At 33.8% G+C, this 22123-nt stretch overlaps 1 protein-coding gene across 1 annotated transcript; it reads right to left on the bottom strand.

The window, feature by feature from the left end:
• Positions 1 to 11998: 11998 nt before the first annotated feature.
• LOC131066644 (F-box/kelch-repeat protein At5g15710-like) lies at positions 11999 to 13096 on the bottom strand. Its single transcript, XM_058001459.2, has one exon. The coding sequence runs from the start codon at positions 13094 to 13096 to the stop codon at positions 11999 to 12001; it is 1098 nt and encodes a 365-aa protein (XP_057857442.2).
• Positions 13097 to 22123: the final 9027 nt, after the last annotated feature.

Below are 22123 nucleotides of genomic sequence, written 5' to 3'. Positions count from 1 at the left end.
ACTTGAAATTAGGTTAAGGTTATTCTCATATAATTTAATATTATATCATTATAAGTGGAATAAAAGAGATTGCTAGTATTTCAGGACATGGAGGATGATTTGATTTGGACTAAGAATGTGTCAGGTTCTTATGTAGTAAGGGAGGGCTATAAGGCTTTGTCTCATCCCTCTTCTTTCTCCTCTTGGCCTTCTCAACTCTTTTGGCATTCGGCTTGTCTTCCTAAAGTTGGTTCTTTTGCTTGGTTAGCAGCACAAGATAAAGTTCTTATGGGGATGAGATTAGATAGACTTGGGATTACAACTGGTTTCTTCATGGAATCTTTGGATCATGTGTTTTTACATTGTCCTTTTGCTTCAGATTGCTGGTATTGGCTGTTTGGTAAGCTTGGATGGACATCTACTATTTGTCCTAATTTATTATCTCAATTCTTGGCTTCGCCTATGTTGTATTTGATTTCATTCTATTCATGTATCTGGATTGTTGCTTTGTCTATTGTTATTTGGAATATTTGGCTTGAGAGGAATAATAAGATTTTCAAACACAAATCTGCTTCCTTGGTGGATGTGATAGGCATGATTCAATCTTCCATTTCTGAAGTTGTGCTCTCCTTAATTTATAAAAAAAAATGGATCATTTGTGTTCCTTTTCTCACTAGGATAATTGGGTAACATGGAATTGGGAGGCTCTTCGAGTCATTCCCTCTCATGGGGTTGTATCATTAGGTTTATCTTCTATAGTCAAGCGTAGACTTTCTAAATGGTCCCCTCCACAATTCTCTTTTAAATTAAATTTTGATGTGGCTGCCAAGGGCAATCCGGGCAAATCTAGGATTGGAGCTGTCATTTTTTATCATAATTAAAAAATTGTCAAGGTTGCTTGTAAATACATTGGTTTTGATTCTAACAATTATGCAGAATTCCATTCTTTATCATTTGGTCTGGATTTAGCTATTTCTCTGAAGTTTGAACATTAAGGATATTATAATTGAAGGAGATTCTATAGTGGATTTTCATTCGGTTTCTAATAAGAAATGTGCCTCCTGGCAGTTACAATACCTTTTAGATCGAATCATTGCTCAATTAAAGTTTTTAAGTGTCTTTACTATCTCTAATTGTTATAAAGAAACTAATCTTATTGCTGATTTTCTTGCTAACAATGCTGCAGTCGAGTGCTTGGAATGCTTGGAGGTCTCCCCCTTGTATATTCCCTCTTCTTGCATAAGCATTTTATACTAGCTTTGTTTGGTCGATATTTCTTGTTTATTTTGTTGACTCATGGGCAAGGGGGTGCTTTTCAATTTTGATTTGGTATGGCATATGTTTTCTTGTTCTTGAAGGTGTGACATCTGAGCTTAGGTAGTATGGTTTAAACATTAGCATTGGTGGTGTCCTTTCAAAAATTTGATGGCTTGATACTTTTGTCATGCACCCTTTTCGTTTTTGATATACTTGTATGTGCTACATTAGGGAGGGTGTTGTCCACTTGTTTATTTTGTGGTAACATTTTTGCTGATGCCATACATACCAAGTGTTTTCTCTACAAAAGGTGGTCCTGATGGAGATTATCTGTGTAGTATGTCTCTTTCATGATTCCTTTGTCCTCATTCCCTTTACATTTGGATCAGGTTTTTCTAGTTGCATATTGGTATTTGATTTCTTATCATGCGTGATCTATTTTATTTTTCCATTCGGTACTGCTGCAATCATTATTGTTAATTAGCCTTACTTATTATTGTGGATCATATATTGGGAGATTGGTTTTGTTAATTATGAATCTGTGTGATCTTTACCTCGGTTGCTGATCATTTCTTTGGATCATTGGCTTGGTAATTATGATTGTGCGAGTTGTTTATCTCAGCTTCTATGAGATTTTGAGCATCACTTCAAGTTATATTTGTTATGATGTCTTCTTTCATTTGGTTTTTGATATACATGAGTTTGTCATATCTCTGATCTTAGTATTCCTTCCTCTTGTTAATTCTTTCCTTCCAGGGGTTGTCATTCTCATACATTCTAATATGACGAATTTGGGTGGCATTGTAATCTGCTTCAGTCAGATGATTTTCATGAGGCTTGGAAGGTGGTGGTTGAGTTTTGGATCTTGGAGACTGCAAATGTTGCGGTATATGTAGTGGTTTCTTGTTTTTATTTTGTTTGCTTGGCTCTTCTTATAGTTAATATCTTGGCTCGACCTCTTTTTGATTCCATCAGGGTTTCAACATCCTGCTCTCCTTCTTATTTGGGTTATTCTTTGTCTAATCACAATTTTCATTATGGCATGCTCACTTACAGTGATTTAATTTTTTTTCTTGAGTTTTTTTTCTTATAAATGGATTGGAGAATGGTTCTGTGTAGCCAGGGGTGGTCCGAGGAGTTTCAATATTTTGTGTTCCAAAAGTTGTAATTGGCAGCTGTTCTTCTATTCCACTTTTATCAAAAAAAAAAATGTGGAATAAAATTAGATAATATTATAATATATCTTATTATTTCTAATACAATCTCATTTTCTAAAATCAAAATTAAAATCACATTACAATGCATACATATAATTTTAACCTACTATGCATATATTTATAAGTTTCAACTATAATTCAAATGAGTGATTATTTTTTTATTTTTAAATTATACTAATCAAATCAGTTAGTTCAAACAAGCAAATATTATTACATTAAATTAAAATCTTAGATAATTATTACATTTATTATTTTATTAAAACGACAAGTATTGACCACTATGTGACACTTGTTACTCATTCTCTTTGATGTGTTCACATATATTTGTCTTATTTAGCTATTTATTAGTTCTATGTTCGGACTTGTTTACATGAACACATACCACTTTGATCTATCTCCCATTTTTTTTTGCCATGGTCATGAGGTTGTTATTATAACCACAGATTCATTTTTAGAATTTAGATTTGTCAAACTTCTAATTTTTACTTTTCATGCTTAAGTTTGAGTAAACACAAGTTTGCATGATATCTTGCCATTTCCTTCTATTTAAAGGTAGTAAATGAAATAATTCTAATCATCTATAACTTGAGATTTATATTTCATTATAATTTGCATTAAATACACACTTCAATTAGTATACTAAAAGGAAATTAATTTTGTGAACAATTATTTTAGAGGCAAAATATCCTTATTGTATTTGATCATGGTTTGATTTTGATTTCTTAATTTAGGGAAAAGCTCCTTTCTATAAAATGAGAATCTTTTATATGTTTTATAATAACATTAGGACCTTAGGCTTTCATGAAACACAAACTCCTTGTTATAAAATGAGAATCTTTTAAGATATTTTAAAATGACACTAGGACCCTAGGATTTATGAAACACAAAGAAGAAATCAAGGGTGATAAGGAAAATTAAAGGACAAATATTTACACATTACACAAGATAAGTTCATGGGTGCATAAAAAGTTCATAGTTGTGAATTCATCTTTGATAGTCAAAATCATCCTTACATATTTATAGTGAAATATTCTAAAATTAGGAAAGAAATTATTAATTTATCAACCATGGTTTCTAATTTGAAAGTATATCATATTCAAATATTCAATATTATTTGTAAATTAACTATTCATTACCAAAAAGAAATATAGATACATAACTATTAAGAGCTACAAATATTTAGCTAAAGCTAAGAAGAATGTGATAAAATAAAGATTTATGCTTAAGTACTTGGGAGGTTATATTTATACTCTAGTATCATGGATAAGAAGAGAGTTCAAGAGATGCACATGGTAAGAAAGGGCTTGTGTAAAAGCTGAAAAGAATTAAATAATAGTTATTAAATTTATCACAACATAATATAGGATAGTCTCAATACTTGTGTTAATCTATATTCATCTATATAGTATGGATTATATTTAAATATACAATTTTCTTTTATACACATGCATTCGATCATATGCATAAATCTTCTTTCTTATAAATATTTTGTATCTTTTATCTCTTTCTTATCTATACATAGAATTCTATATTTATGTTTGTGACACCTTTATACATATCCAAGTATAAGTAAAGGGTGCATATGTTTATGCCTATCTTTTGGCTTGGTATTTGGTGCAATATTTTTGCAATGAGTGAATGTTGTTCTATTTTTAACTCTATCTTGCATCACACCCACTTTCAAATCATGATTCCTTGGTTCTAATCCTATTCAAATTGTCAAAATTAGTTTTTGCAAAATTGTTTGAGGCTTATTGTCATTCAATGAAGAATATTTGTCTATAGCTCTTGAATATGAATGTATATATTTCCCCATTAAGTGATTTCATATTATATGATTAGTATTTATTTCATTGATATTAATATTTTTTTTCTATTGTCTTATTTATGGTATTTGTTTCTATTTGGCAATTTTTGTGGCTTTTGTAATTATTTATCATTTTTTTTTGAGCTTGGTTTCTTGTTATACATTGTTAGAAGTGAAGGTGAACAACTACATAATGGAAATCTCATTTCAAATATAAATTAGATTTTATTCGATGCATAACCAAATGGAGACTATGCCCATTACCAATGTATTTAACTCTGATTTTAAAGTATCATTGAAAAGACCATGAACGGCAGTGGGAGAGGTGAGAGTGCTGGTTCTAGGATTTCTTCAGGGGAGGAGGATGCCAACTCTGAAGATGATGGGGACTACGAGATCAGGACCTTTGCTTGGGGGGCTTATCCAGTTTCTCTTCTATTTGCTACCTCTGGGTCGTTTGGTTTTTTTTGGGCTCTCCTCTGTGGCGTGTCGGTCGATGGGTGTGGTGCTACCCTGGCTGTCTCGACATTGGATGGGGTCCTTTTCGGTGGGTTTGGCTTCGTTCCCCGTGTTCTGTCCCATGCAGTTGGTAATGTTTTGATTGTTATTTTGGGTTATGTTAGTCCTTTATTGTCCTACGTGATTTTGGATTGGGATTGAGTGCATTGTAATGATTTAATTGATGAAGGATTGGGATATGAGGTCCATAGGCTATAATATTTTATTAGTTTAGTGCTGGGGATAAGGACTTGAGATACAGTTTTGAGTTAGGAATTAGGGAGATGGATTGGCGTTGCAAGATGCATCAAATAAAAGAAGATTTTTTAGATTCCAAGATGGAGTGGATTGCATTTATTATTATTTTCTTATAAGATGAATCTATTTATGGTGGTAATGTTAGGATCTAGCTAATTTTGTCACCATCTAAGTGCACATAATCCATACCCATAACTTCCAAGATAAAATAAATTAAAAATTTCCTTCTGCATGTTTCACCTAGGTACTCAAGCTCTCTCATCCTATTATGCATGATCCATCCCCCATCAAACAAATAGATGACATCTTACATTAATACTTGTTCTACTATATTGCTTCTTTGGTGTGTAGTGTGTTTGCTGGAATCATTCCACTTCTATTAAAACAAACATGAATATGCATAGTTCTTGTTCCATCTCTTCCATCACTCTACTCGAAAACCACTAGCCTCCATAATTCCACTCTATAAAATTTTTATGTTAAACTTGCTATTTAGTCATCTTGACATTCCCAATTTGGTTTAAAGTAATGGTCTTCAGGTTTGAGGTCTTTAGGGAATCTAGGCCTATTCTCTTTGTCGGTGGTAGGGTGAGAATAGTAGGATCCTTCAGAGGGATTAGTGGCATCAAAGGAGTCTTTCGACATGTCCTTAGAGTAAGAAACCAACTTCTTCTTAGGAAGGGCCTTCACCTTGTTTTTAGCTTTAGAAAGGGTTTTTATAGAGAGATCTTTTTTACCCGAAGGCTTACTCAAAGGGGTTTTCTTAGGCACCTTCTTAGAGGGGGGAGTATTTTCCTCTTCCCAATCAGAATCCCATTCATCATTTTCCTTAGACAAACTAGTTTCAGTATCATACCCTTTTCAGGCCAAGGCCAAAATGGGATTAGAGGAAGCCGACATGTTAGCAAAGTGCTCATGAATAAGTTGAATGAAACCAACATGCCGGATAAGGTAATTACCAGGACTATTACGGTGTTCCTGAAGACAATGTTTCAGAGAGCACAACAAGTAGTAGGAAAAATAAATCCTTACCTTATGTCAAAAGTGATTGAGGAGGACCAAATGGTAGCCGTAGACTCCATTGAATCTGTCGTCCATGGTGATGTATTCCATTAAAATCCTAAGCACCTCCCTCCAAAGCTTCTTAATGTTGTCGACGTCAAAATAGATGTTCGAAACTTTAACAAGCGCTTCCCTTTCCTTTTTGGTTTTTACAAATTTGATAACCGCTTCATCAAAGATCCTTCTGTTATGAAAGAACTTCATTCCCTCTGTAGAAAGGCCCATAACTTCCCCAATAATATTCTCATCTATCTTCACCTTTCTGCCAAAGAGAACAATTCCTTCCTCCTTCCAATTTTTGGCAAAATACTTCAATATATCAGGGTTAGTGCCATGAAGTTTCTTGAGGAAAGGTCTCAACCCTCCTCTAACAATTTGCCTCCAAACCTGCTGGTTTTTCTTATGCTTCTCATAGTTTGTTGGCTCTACTCTCTTCTGGCTTCCCCCCATTTTTTCACAGACTTCTCTTTTCTCAGTAGCAATGTTGATAAAATTGGCAGAAAACCAACAACGAAACCAAGGCACCCACAAAATGTGCCACTCCTCACAACTGGTAAAGATAATTTAGGCACCACCATTGTATTGAATGATGAAACAATACCCTTCTCTGATCCACTTAATCATTATTAGAAATGACAACTTTACCATGTGTGACATCATAGTCGTTTAAGGCTTTGAAAATCAATTCTAATTAATTATAGGTATGCCATGTCCGTCGGCCTATAAGCTTGATCCCTTCATTGGCCAAATAATCGGCCACCGCATTAGCTTCCCTTAACGGATGGGAAATTCTAACCTTCTCAAAGTTGGATAAGAGGGATTTGTCATCATCAATCCAACTTTTTATGGTTCATGATGGGGGGGAATTTCCTAGAGGGCATTCGATAATATTTTTTGAATCCCCCTCAATCCATATGTTTTTGATATTCATTTTACTAGCTAGATCAATAACCTGGAAAGCTCCTATGGCTTCGGCTATGTGATTTGACTGAGAGCCCAAGGAGAGTACCACAACCGAAACAAAATTGCCATAGTGATCTCTTAACACTCCCAGTCTGTAATGCCCCGTCAGGAACCCTAAAGGAAAACGACATATCCTATGCAACTAAGGTGAAATAATTTTTTTTTAAAAATAAATAAAAAATGCATGGATTAAACCTTAGTACATCTAATAACATAGCGGAAGATTTACACCTGAATCTCCTAAGGGTTGCCAACGAATATTACTTCATAAATTAAATATTTAAGATAAAATTTCCGAAATGAAAGAATCTAAATTTCTTCAAGCAATCATATATTATATACATCAGAAATCAGTAATTGAAGTAGCATATATTACAATATTTCTTTGCTTTCAATATTCAATATACATGTTTTCAAAATGAAATTACATCATGAGCTAAAATGATACAAAATGTTAGTTACATATAGTTTCTTTCAAACCTCTAATATTTAACTGAAAGATGGATAGGAAGAAGAGTCGGTACATGAATCATGATCCAAGATCATCAGCGAAGTCCTTTCTCGCCCGAAGATACGTACCAGAACATCCGATGGGAAGTGACACTACCACCCGACCATGTGATTCCGTAAAGAAACCACCCCACCGTGTTGGAGATAGTAGATAACCCTCAAGCAAGCAAAATGATACAAGAACAAAAAGACTACAAGACTCCACTTACATTCATGTAACCTAACACACTGAACACTAGTGACACTAAGGAGAAAGTGTCATCGCATGTCTTATGGTGGATACCATGGTACAGCCTCCATAGGTCCCGGCCCCCATCTTGGGTTATCCTAGTGACCTCTCCCGAGCCTCCGATTCCAACTAAGACTCATGCGGACCTTACCAATCCTCTCATGAAGACAAGGTGGTAAGTTTTCCATTCCAGGCCTTCTCACTACATTATGAGCCCTATACTAGCACTCACCTATGTGCGAGGTACATTATTTCATTTAACTTTTATTCTACCCTTCCCTAGTCATTTATTAGGTTTTCATTTTTTTTTACCAACTTTCGACGATTATCCTGTTACCTCTTCGGCACAGTTCCCGCTCGAAAGCCACTCTCTCTCTTAGGACACTATGGGTTAGTTCTATGTACAGAACTCTATGGCGACACAAATAGCCATTCCCAAACTTGACCTATCTCAATGAAAGATACAAAATTATTAACCTAAGGTTTGGCCATCACGAACAACTCATAGCGGCTCACTCCCTTAAGGTTAAACATCTAAATATACTGGCCAAGACACAACATAAGACAAATTGACAACATGACATAATGTACTTAGTTGCGACCACCATATAAAACACGATAATCCTATGTACCAATACCTATCACAAAATTTAAACTTACTACTATTCCACTTCTTTAGTCCTAATGTAAACACAACTACTACTAAACGATTTTATTTAACAACTCTAACGAATAACAAAAACATGACCATATTTATTTCATAAGCATGATATATAACTGAGATTGCAAATAATAATGATTAAACACTAAGAAATTTCCGACCTACTTGAAGCGATGATCAATTTGCAAGTCCTTGACGCCCGTTTGCTGATGAATATATCTTTCTTGCAATCCTTTAAACCAATGTTTCCAGCTCTATCAAGATACGGGCAAATAACTCTCTCTCTCTCTTGAATCTATCAACCACTATCCTCTCTAAAACATCACACACTTGACACTATAAAAACATGTGCTACCCTCACTATCTCTACTCTCCTCTCTACGTTCCTTTTTCCTTCCTTGGATGTCACCAAAAGCCTCCTCTCTGCTATCTACGCACACCCCTTTTTATACTAAAAGAAAACATCTATCGCTCCCCTAAATCTGGCTGAGTGATAGCTATCGACTGAGACTCTTAATCTATTAACTCTTCTACTTCCTCCACGCAGAGAGTTCACCTCTTGTTATCTTCAGTCTTTAGCGCTCCATTGATAATGATTATGACACCTATCGGCTGGGTTGCGAGGTTAACTTATTGTTTCATTCACTGATGCATCTGCAAACAGTGACTTGAGCGTTCAAACTGCCAGGTCTAGAGTTCATTAAGGATTATAGTTTAGTTTCCAACTTGCACGCCAGTTCATTCTCCTTTCAAACCGGTCTATCAGCTGTTAGTTGCCAACAACTGGAGCTCGTGGAGAAAACTGAACGTGGAGAGGTGATGGTTATCATTTGAAACTGCCAGAGGTATCCTCCATTATTTGCAAACTGCAGTGTATCCGCATGAATCATCACCTCGCGTGCTGTCTGCTGAGTGATGTGCGAAGGAGGAGACGTGGTGTGCGAAGGAGGAGACGTGGTGTGCGAAGGAGGAGACGTGGTGTGCGAAGGAGGAGACGTGGTGTGCGAAGGAGGAGGGTAGTTGGTGGTAATACCGACCCCTCCCTATATTAAGGGGGGGTGGTCGATATTACCATCGACCACCATAGCCCAAACAACCAAAACCTAAAACCCGCCACCTTTTATAAGGTCGAAACAATTTCCATTTGTTTTCTTTAATAAACTTTTGCTATTACGTTTAAATACCCTTCCTTTGTTATATTTAAATAATTAATTAATGACTTTTGTTAATGTAATTATTTAAATATTAATCAATTAATGACTTTTGTTAATATAATTATTTAAACATTAATCCTTCCTTAGCCATTACATTTGTAAATGTGTATTTTGATTTTTCTAATATTATAACGAGTGGCGTTCTCCTATATATATATTTTCAAATAATTGAATTACGTATATATTATACGTTCGAAAAGTTTATAAAACATGACATATTTATAATTCTAATTATATATACTTATAATCCACTATCACAGTAAACCGATGGCAATATAATTACTGATAATGCGATCACCTTATCTCAACTCCAATAACTACTCTTATGGACGTAATAAACGTAACAGTTACCAATTACATACAAAAATTGGGACACTGGATACGCAGACTAAGCAAGCATCAAGCGACTTTTATAAAAATCAAACAACAAAATATGAAAACCCAACCAATCGACAGAATGACTTACTGAAGGCACTCACCCGAGTGTAACTGACTAAAATTAGGGTCAACTACTATCTCCTTCACTTCCATCGGAAAATATAAGGCACGCTCAGACCTGTGTAGCCAGGTGGAGACGATACCCCGTACCTACCCGGTACTTGTACCTGCAACATCCTACATCACCGACCACACATGCATATATACATATATCAAAATTTTAACATACACACCGATGAAGGAGATTCGCGACGTTCCCTGTCTCACCGAGATGAGTGAAGGAAAATCATCCCCATGCATCCCATACACTCGCAGATACACAACACACAGTGCATAGATGAAGTAAAGCGTCAGTACATAGCAATGAACCATATAATGCCATAAAACATAAATACATAAATACTGCAAATAAAACATATGTCTCATAATCAGATAAAACATGAAACAAAGTTATACAATTCTAAATAACCAATGATAATGTATCTACTGAGAATAATAAGAACAAAGTATCAGTTCACACAAGTGAGGGTACTACACAGTCAGCCCAGGGCTACCCTTAGCTGCCCCATCCAAATTAGCTTTTATCCATCCCCTTGAGGGATGAATCTAACTAACATCTTCACAATCCTTTTTCCCTAGTCTAGAAGCCTTAGAAATATCACCTTTGATATGCCAATCTCTCGCCATCTTAAGATCATAGGTTGTACATACAAGAGTCTCCATTTTATCCGCATTAAAAGGGATGCTATTTAAATTCTCCGCAATTAGTCTGTATATTCATTCAAACACAATATTGTGTGGAGCCTCCTTATCCGTAAATAATCTATTATTATGCTCCTTCCACACTCCTAGCCAATGTGGGGAAAGGCAAAAGACCATAACCTTCGAATAGTGGGATTTAAAGAGGGGGCATTCCATTGGAAGAAAAGGTCCTCCAACAAACTAGGAAATAACCAAGATAAGTTCTAGCGAGCAAGAAATCTTCCCTTGATAGAAGCCACATACGGGCAGTGGATGAAGAGATGATTAGACGATTCTGCAACTTCCTTGCATAAGTAACACCGATTGGGGATTTGAAAGCCATGCTTGCAAAGATTATCAACCGTCAACACTTTATTTTGGAGCAAAATTCCAAAGAAGATATTGATCTTAGGAATAAGGTGTTTGATCCAGGCTTTAGCCCAAATAGGAGGAGGGGCGGAAGAAAAGGATAGCATAGAGACAACCGAAGACACCAAAAAGCACCCTGAAGGGTTTGACATCCAGACTAAAAGGTCACCCTACTGACTCTATAACAAATCAGTTAAAGAGTTCTATAATGAAGAGTTTATAAGCTTTGACACTTGTTGAAAGCTTTATAAATGAAATAGAAATCCTAAAAAACTTGATATTAAGAAAAATTCATGATTGTACACACTTAAATTAAAATAATTTAAAACCTTTTAAAAAATAATTTAAAATATCAAATAATTGATATAAATAATTTAAATTTATTGATTGTCACAATGAAAAAAATAATAAATAAGACTTGCTGCTCTCAAATCTTACCATTCTACTATCATCTCATTCAAACAAAAATGATAAATAATTCCATTTTATTTTAAAATAAAAAAAGTCACCTAATATAACTAAACAACCTTCAAACCAAAATTATACAAGTCGCTCAATTGAGCGTTTAATAGTCAACAGCTGATGGAGCACATGGAAATCCAATCCCCAGCTCATCTATCTCTGTCTTTACCTGTCACTCATGTTCACTGAGCTGACCAGCTTTTTATTTTAAACAAATAAACAATTAAAGAAATTCATGCCACCTCCTGCGCTTAGTCCTACATATTCTTGCTCTCATTCTATTCATAAAGTTTTCATTCCCCACTGTTCATGCACCGCTCAATACAAATAAACTTAAGAGAATTCAGTACCAGTCATAATTTCTAGTGGAAGGCATCTCATTCTCACATATCTCAAATCTGCAGGAAACTTGGGCAGCCAATTCCAAGAGCTTTTGTTCAAATCATACAAAAGTATCTCCATGCTCTCATTAGCTCTGAAACAGATCTTATCTCCCATTCCCACACACTCAAACCAATTTGAATTAGAGCTCCTCCTAAATTCCTCACACACAGAGCTGGGCATTTTCCCAATCTCTTCCCACTTGTAGTCCTCCATTGACGTCTTGGGAGAAACTAACTCCCACATAATTACGCCTTTCAAACAGTGATTATCTTCGGTTGCCCCAACCACAAAAACACCAGTCTTACAACAAACAAGCCGAATCGACAAATTTTCGGCGTCTGCTGTGGGCATGGCCATAATTGTGGTGATCTCCTGTTCAATATTGTAGGTCATTATGCCGCCAGTGGCAGTCACACAGAACAAAGAGCCCTTACAGAAGAACATGTTTTCGTTTCTTATAATCACATCAGGAATGCTGCCTGCAACTTTCCATGTCTTGGTCGTAGAATTGTATGCTTCTACTATAACCTTATCACTGCTGCTCCTGCCCACCACCATGACTGTATATTCTTCCGTCTTATTACCCGCTGGTAAAATTGCCTTGGCCATAATTCTACTCACAAAAACCATCTGTGGCAGCGTGGTGTACGTTTGGGTAAGAGGATTGCAAACACATAGCATTGAAGAATTAAAGCCAAAGAAAACATTGGCGTTAATGTCTGCCAAGAGCAACCCGGAAGCAGATCCTCTGAAATTGATGGGGCAATCATGAGGTAGGAAAGATAAAGATATGTTTCGCCAAGTGTGGGTGATGAAGGAATAGATTAGCGAGGGCAATTGGGTTTTGGCAGGGCAAAGAATGAGAAATGGCTGACTATTTCTGGCTATGGAATTGAAGTGAGGTGATGAGAAGAGAGTATTCCAGGTCTTGCAAACAGCCCTGAAACGGAAGAAGCAGTCCACTGGAAGGCATTCCAGTATTCTCTCCATCAAATGTTCAGGCAAATCCGACCACATTGTTTGCTTACGAATTCTGAGAGCACCCATTTTCACAACTAGAATCGATTATCCCGTATGGAGATGGCTAACTATTTATAACACTGCCAAGCTTAACGTTAACTTTGAATAAGTGAGCAATGGAGGCGAACAACCAATTAAACACAAGTCTTGAGACTAAGTCAAGTCCCACGCGGTACTGAATATTTTGTAACTGGATAAATTTATTAAATCCAAGGCAAACAAAAAGACATTATTTTAAAACAATATAAGCACTTTCTAGTCAGGGTCGATATAACTAAACATTCTTCAACAATTATTTTTTATATAGTATTGAATTAAGCGTTTAATGGTCCACAGCGAATGAAAGGCCAATCTTCCGCATCTTCCATCTCTATCTTTACTGGTCAGCCGTGGAGTGAGGTGACCAGCATTTTATTTTCTTAAAAACAAAGAAAGTCGTGCACACCTCACATATTCTTGGTTTCATACTATACGTGTACTCAGCATCTTACAGAAGAAAAGCAAAAAATATATAATTTATTGCATTGATCTAAGCATCGGCAGTGAGGGATTTATGTATATATATTTTATTAATGAAGCTAACGATTGACATTCAAGAATTCAACTTTCACCATCAGAGTATTAACTAAGTTTGCTAATGAAGATAATGATTGACATTCAAGAATTCACGTTTCACCATCACAGTATTAAATTGTTTATTAACTAGCAATTGTACTTTAGTGTGCAATGGGTACGCCGAAAAGAAGTGGAAGGTCAATTTAAAAAAATATTATCTTTAGTAACACAAACAATGCTTGGAAAATTGTTTTGAGACCATTGATTCTAGCGTGAGACAATTTCCCGATAGAGAGTTCCTCCCCAAGGAATAGTAACAGAAATGAAAATATATATTGGATGTGCAATAGTTACGGCGATAGCAAGATATGCTTTGGGTAATATATTGGAGGGTAGACAAAAGTTGGAAGAAACAAACATTGCCTTTGTTAGGAGTAATTATTTAGGATATATTTGAGTTGATCTTGAGATATGGGGAAAAACTAAATATGAATGGATGCAACTTATAATTTAAATTGTCAAGCTATGCAAGATTTTTTTGTAATACAAAATGTTTTGGTTAATCATTGTCTTTCTCCACTTCCTTATTCAAACTTTGTTGTGAGGGATTCGATTTGATTTAAGATGTTTATGAAGTGGAATACTTTGGGTAGATAATCTGACAGAAAGTCTAATGTTCCTTTCCCACTTAAATTGAGACATTCATTAACCTCTCCATTTGTGATTGATTAACGATCTAGGAGGAAATAAACTACCAATATAGTGGTACACACGAGAAACAAATCTGCATAAAGTATACACACATTAGAAATCATAGATGAATTGTTGAGAGAGTTTTATTGTGTAGAGGTTTCAATTATGATAGAAGATATTCAAAGAAACATTATAGTATGTAATGTTACTATTTTCTATTACCTATCCATATTTAACAAAGTTTTGATTTCAAGATTAGAGGAGTAGGATGGGCAACTGCACCATTAGAAAAAGTAGGCTATTCAAATCTGTAAACTAACTTTCGTGCATCTTGTGTGAGAGGAAACATAGGTTATGGTCACAACTATCAATACAATATTGTCAAAATATTAGGCATTAAACAAACAAGTGCTATAACAACTATTGGAACGCTCTCAACTACTTAGTCCTTTTACCTATGAAGCCATCGACAAATACACTTATGAGAACCCGACATTTGTAGTGTCAACAAGACAAGAAAAGTCTTTTTAATCAAACTTACCTTCATTACCTATACTGCATGCATCTCAAATTCAAGTTCTTGCAAGATGATAGTCAATCTTGAGAACCAAAAGGTATAGATCAATCAAATATACTGAAACATTGAATAAGAATTTGGATATGAGAATAGCAGCGAAGATATGGTGAGATTTGGTAGGCATGTCTAGTGCTGAATAAAGAGTTTGTGAGGAAAAAAAATATAATGGGTTTGATTTTTATGATATGGAATAAAAAGAAACTGTACCAATACTAACGATTTCCAATTTTGTAATATGTTTGGATGCATTAATGGGCCATGGTAGAAAATGATGGACAAACTGAAGCAAAACAAAGTGTTATCTACTTCAACAATGTGCAGATCACTAACCAAGTAACCAAGTCTTACATCCTAATTAGGTTAATCTTGTAAAATGTTTCATTAAATAAATCCATATTTCAATAACAAAACATACAATTGTGTCACAAAGTTTTTAATGCTTCCTCACCTCCATGTGGTCAGAACTACAACAAGGAAGTGTGTTATGGCGTTCATGTTCCTAACCAAAATCCCCTTCCATTACACTGTTATGGATATTCATACCGTGGTAAAAAGCTCCGATTTTGGCACAGGCAGGGAGGATGCTGGCAAAGATTTTGGAGTTTTATTTTATAGCTGCCAATTACACTTGCTTAGAAGTTTCTCAAGCCTTATCAACAAATCCTTTCTGTGCACATTTTGTCAAACAGCTCACATGCCTTATCTATGCTTCCACATTTTGCATAATGTCTACCAAGGCAGTCACAATTGCTTCCCTTATGCTTTGATCGATGCCCATACCCTGTTCGAAAGCTCCCAATTTGGCGAAGGCAGGGAGGATGCTGGCAAAGTTTGTGGAATTCTGATTTACACCTGCCAATTGCATTTGATTAAATTTTTCTAAAGCTTTATCAACACATCCATTTTGTGTGTATCCTGCAATGATTGTAGTCCATGTGATGGCATCTCTTTGAGTCATTTCGTCAAACAGTTGTTGTGCCTTTCAATTCTTCCACATCTTATATACATGTCTATCAGACAATTTCCGACTATATCATCTGACAAAAACCCTCCTTCCATTATGCTTTGATAAATCTCCATACCCTGTTCCAAAGCTCCCATTTGGGTATAGGCTGGGATCACGCTAGTAAATGTGGCTTATTCGGTTGGAAACCTGTTTGTTGCATATACGAATCAGTATGACTACCTCGTTGGGAATTGAACTTTTCGATCTCGGCATTGAGCGGCTGAACTCACTCCGATTCCTCTGCACTCCCAGTCATCTCCCATTTGCCGTGCCCTGGATCACGATCGTTGTGTTCCAGCCTTGTTTTCGCAAACTTCATGGTTCCAGAAGGCACTGCAAAACTTGAGGTTAAACAAAGCAAAATGTTGCATTCCACGACATTCAAATGCAATATTCTTACCTTAATTTCTTATGAATGTGAAAAAAAATAAGAAAAGGGGTATATGACTGAAAAGATTTAACTGTCGCTAGTAGCAGTAGCAGGAAAGAGCAAGCAAATACGCAAAAGACGCTGCTCGAAGTCACAAATTTGACAAAAAATACTCTGTTTTTCTCTTCTTTGAAAGATTTTCTCTTTTGTCAAACAAAGGATTCTGAAAAAAAGGAAATAATTAGACAAAGAAATTGTTCCTGCACTGCTGATCGAGCAGAGAGGGAATAATTTGCTGAGTGAAATCCAATAAAGAGGAATTGAAAATTGTAAAGCCCTTTCAAAATACTAGAAATGGAAATCTTAGCTAGTTTTCCTGTACTTACTGCTAACACCGGCCTAATGACGAGACAGGTGAAGTAGCATCGTAGCATGGAAGGGAGAAACTCATCTGATGGTCCAAACAAGTTGAATTGTCTTGCATGCTCTCTCAGACTATATCTACCATCGATTACAAAAGTTAGCTTGTTCATTTCATATCAGAGACGCTTTCGGCGTAATGAAGATAGTGATTGTTCATGAACTCATCTTATGTTATTTTTATTTATCGTTTATTAATTTAAAATTAATAATTAACATTAATCATTAAGGAGTGCTCATTAAATGGTTTGTTTTTTATGGACATAAATATTCTAGATTAATAAATAATTAAAGAAACATAATAAATAATCAATTTATATATATGAATTGAGATTGAAAATAATAAATATTTAATTAATTCTAGAAATTAAATGATTTTAAATGTGAAACTTGGTTCAAAAGTAAATGACCAAAGTATAATGGAAAAGATGGTGAAAATTTATTTGCCAAGGTACAATAGTTTTAAGACTTGATAAAATAAGTATTTCAAAATATGCAAATAAACTATGCATTACTATATTTAAATCTTGTATGACCCTATTAAGATTTAAATATTAAACCTTAATATATTTTATATTTTATCATATCATCATTATGCTTATTAGATGTTGCAATCCATAAGAAGATGTACATGTTGACCTTATTTGAGTATCATGTACTAATAAATATCCTATTACCTAATCTCTAAACCAAATAGTTTTGAAGCATTTCATTATATGTAGGTTTATTAAATTAGTTGTAGTCAACATGTTTGTTCTACTTATTATAAAAAAAGTTTTAGAGGTAGTGTATACAATAGTAATATTTTGGATTTAATTTCATTTGATTAGCTTAAATAGATTTAAAACCATATATAGAGAAAACAGTCACATTGAATGTAGTTAAGCTACAAAAAGATTTTCTTATACTTTTCAAAATAAAAATTATAATTAATTAAAAATATAATTCACAATATTTAATATTTTATATTAAAATTAAAAAATAAGAAAAATAATAAATAATTTGACCTTAACTATTATAATTATTTTTAATATTTTATAATTAAATTTAAAAATAAGAAAAATAATAAATAATTTGACATTAACTATTATCTACTATATCTATATCTCATTATCTCTATGATTTTATCTCACTATCTCTCCCTCTCTTACAGTATCCTTTTTCCCCTCCTTCCATATCTCCCTCTCTCCCTATCACTCCCTCTTTCTATATCTCTAGCCCTCTCTCCTCTCTTTATATTTTTCCCTCCTCCTCCCTTCCATTCTATCTATTTATATATTTTTCTGTCTCCTTCACTTACACTCCTTATTTCTCCCTCTCTATCTCTATCTCTTTATCTCCCCCCCTCTCACTCTCTACTTTATCTCTATACCTATCTATGTACCCCTCTCCTCTCCCTTCCTCTCTACCTCTCTCATATTCACATCATATCTCCCTCCATCTCTCCTACTCTCTGTCTCTGTCTCTGTCTCTGTCTCTGTCTCTAATTCTCTCTCTACCTTCCTCTCACTCCCCCCTCTCCTTTTATCCATATCTTTCTCTACCTCAACCCGCCTATATCTTTCCAAGTCTCTTCCTCTCCCTCTCCCACTCTATATATTGGGCTACATCTCCTTCTCATCCTACTTTTTTTCTCTCTCTACTTATTTCTCTCTCTCTCTCTCTCTCTCTCTCTCTCTCTCTCTCTCTCTCTCTCTCTCCAAGGCTCTCTTTTTATCTCTCTCTATTGAATTTCTTTCCCTCTATATCTCTCTATCTTTCCCTCTCCCTCTTCTTTTCTATTTTCTTTATCTCTTCCTCTCTAGATTTTGATCTCTCTGCTGTTGAATTTCTCTATCTTTATATCTCCCTCTCTCCTCCTCTATCTTTATAAATGTCTCCCTCTCTTTGTTAATCTCTCTCTCTCTCTCTCTCTCTCTCTCTCTCTCTCTCTCTCTCTCTCTCTCTCTCTCTCTCTCAATATCTCTCTATCTCTCTTTACCCTATATCTCTCCCCCCTCCCTCTTCCTCCCTCCTTCTACTCCATCCCCATCTCCATCTCATTTCCACATCTCTCTCTCTCTCTCTCTCTCTCTCTCTCTCTCTCTCTCTCTCTCTCTCTCTCTCTCTCTCTCTCTCTCTCTCTCTCTCTCTCTCTCTCTCTCTCCCTCCCTCCCCCTCCCCGTATTAGTAATGGACCCTAATTATCTTCTTGATTCAAAGGTTTTATTTAAGTCATGTTTGAATCCTTATAAGTAGATGCATAGTTGATTTCAACCCGTGACTTCTCCATTCAGACCATTATTGCTCAAACAACATTACTTGTTAAATGGCCTACTAGTTGACCCTATATGATACACAAATGTATGAAAAAAATAGAGTAACTTTTTTTTATTAATCTTCATCTCTTCAACGTACCCATTACACACCAAGATGCCATTACTAACAAGTGAAAGGCCAATCCCACATCTTCATTCTCTATCTTTGTCGATTGATTGAGGACTGAGCTCACTAGTTATTATTTTCTTAAAACCAAACAAATTAAAGAAATCCATGTACACCTATATTTGGCACCTCACATATTCTTGGTCTCATTCTGTTAAGACAAATTTTAATTCCACAGTTTTGATGCCCCGCACAATACAAGGAAACTTATTGTTTCTCTTAGTAAGTCAGCAATTTAGTCAATTGGAGGACAAATTATTGGGGTGAGAAATATTTTTTAAATGATTAAATTAATTAAAGCCATCAATAAAGGTAGTTTAGCTTGCTTCTTCAGAATTTATTCCTCAGCGTTTTCTTCCTTCCGCACATATCAAATGTCTAGATTGTATGTTAAATGTGTTACGTGGTTGAAGACCTAAATTTTTCTAGTGTATCTAATCATAATTAGTATTCCAGAATTAATTATTATTTATTTAATTATCTTTTTTTTATCTTTTCATAATAAATAAGTAATTATCAATTTTCATCTTATACATAACATAAATAATTAAATAATAGTTATACTAATATTCTCCCAAACATATTCTAAGAATGAATCATATTTAAGGCATAAGTTCTTATGGTTCCATTATTCTCTCCACCAAACTCAAGAATATAACCTTCCTAAATGCATTCCCCTTATTTTCCTCAAGAGCATAACCACATACTAAATTTAGTAGATTAATCTTAGACAAACAATCTAACAACCTTCATCTCAACCCTCCATTCCCTCTTTTTTCTTATGTAAATCTCTTCAAACATCCTTCACCATTGATCTCACCATCAAATCTTTACCATCCATTCCCCTTTCTAAAATTTTAAAATTTAGGCACTCCTTCTCTCATTTCATTATCCATCATCACTTGAGCTAAATGCATGATATCCAATCAAGTATTCTTCAAGCAAAGGAGCATTCACATATTAACTAGTCAAATAACAAATCAAATCACAATGAAGTCATGGGTAATACTTTGAGTTAATTCTAGAGTTATTGTGTTGTTTTTGATTTTTTTTGTGATCTATATATAGAGGTTTGGAATAAAATTCTCTTGTTTTGCATTTGATTCTATTTCAATTTTTGAATGATCGTTTACAATAACACGTAGTTCAAAATTAGATTATCAAAATATATTGTGGAAGAATGTAAAAAGTGATTAGTCAAGGTATAAAAAACTGAATTGAATTTAATGGTGAAACTAGACAAATAGTTTTTGTATGGTGTTGTCCTTCAAATTCAAAGATAAACCATATTTTTTTAATCTCATGTGTAGACATGTTTACTGTTGCTTTGCTGCTCTATTAATGAATTTGATTTTTATTATGTCATTGCAATTAGAATTAACATAAGATGGCCTATTTTTGCAGCATTGTGATTGACTTCTTATGTAATATGCATTTGTACTATCACAAAAAATGCAAAATATCTTTAAAAATGGAAATCTTATTAATATTCTTAATGTATTTATGTAATGTAAATAGTTTGTAACATAGTTTGATCATAATCAACATAGACAAGACCGACATTAAAGCTGCAGGACAAGTGCCCAACACTGGTTATCAAAATAATCTTCCTTTTATGTCTAGCTACCTCACATCGCAATATGAATATGGTTCATCGATAGAAACTATACCATTCAAGCTAATTACTATAAATTATTTGTTTTCATTCTGTCATTTGAGCATTTTGGTTGTATTATGCAAAAGTTCATGGTTTTAGTTTGCATGTAACAATTTGTTTTGGAATTGACTACCACATTCATGCCTCAACTATATATATATTATATTTATTTTGAGGCAAGTATTTTAATGTATGGATTTATTGATAAATGACATATTTTTATGTTAATTTGATTCTCCCACTTTATGCTATCTACATATTCTATTATATATATTATAACACAAATATTAGTACTTGCCGTTAGGCTAGTACTATTGCAATCAATTGCCATTGTTTTTTGTTAACTCATTATTATTCATATATTTCTCCACCAATTAAAACAATGAAATTTTTGTTTTGATATGTGTTTTTAAATTTATATAAAGTTAAGATGCATGATTCTTAAGTTTCTAAATTATAGAAATTATTCTTCTCCAATCTAGTTGGCTTGGAAAATTTACATCTTATTAGTGAATTTCCGGAATCCACTATGTGAATGAATTTTTTTAGGCAATTTTTAGGTATGTTAAAATAACAATTAGCATGTTTAAATCTTCTCATCAAATTTATTTTACACATCCACTAAAAAAATATTTAACAAATTCTAAACTTTTAAAACTTTATATAAATAAATAAACATATATATTATTAAAAATAATAATAATATAGTACTAATATTCACAATAATAAATTAAAACAACAACAATATAATAATAAATATATAAAAATTTATAATAATATTATAATATAATTATAATAATTAAAATATAATATTATAAGAATATTAATGTTTATCTATATGACTCCAACCCTAATTTAATCTTAAAACTAATAATACATGTGAATGAATTTTTTAACATATTTAATTTAAGCCTAACCTAACACCAACTTTGAACGTAACTCGAAATTAACTATAATCCAAAGTTAATTTTTGATTTGTATTTAATATATCATGTATTTATTAGTATATAATTAACATATATTAATATTATAACAATTAAAAATACAATAATATAAGAATCGTAATGCTTATCTAGAAAAGAAAAAATGTTGTAACAAAATAAGATTATTTTTAAATAATAAAAAAATATAATAACTAGAATAACAATACATTATTTGTTATAATATTAAAATTATTTTAAAAATTAGATTAGGGTTATTCTCATATAATTTTATATTATCACTTGAAATTAGGTTAAGGTTATTCTCATATAATTTAATATTATATCATTATAAGTGGAATAAAAGAGATTGCTAGTATTTCAGGACATGGAGGATGATTTGATTTGGACTAAGAATGTGTCAGGTTCTTA

Source organism: Cryptomeria japonica, chromosome 10 (genome assembly GCF_030272615.1).
Source record: "Cryptomeria japonica chromosome 10, Sugi_1.0, whole genome shotgun sequence".
Classification (NCBI taxonomy): domain Eukaryota; kingdom Viridiplantae; phylum Streptophyta; class Pinopsida; order Cupressales; family Cupressaceae; genus Cryptomeria; species Cryptomeria japonica.
The sequence above is the reverse complement of the archived record's forward strand: the minus strand, read 5'-3'. Positions and strand labels throughout refer to the sequence as shown.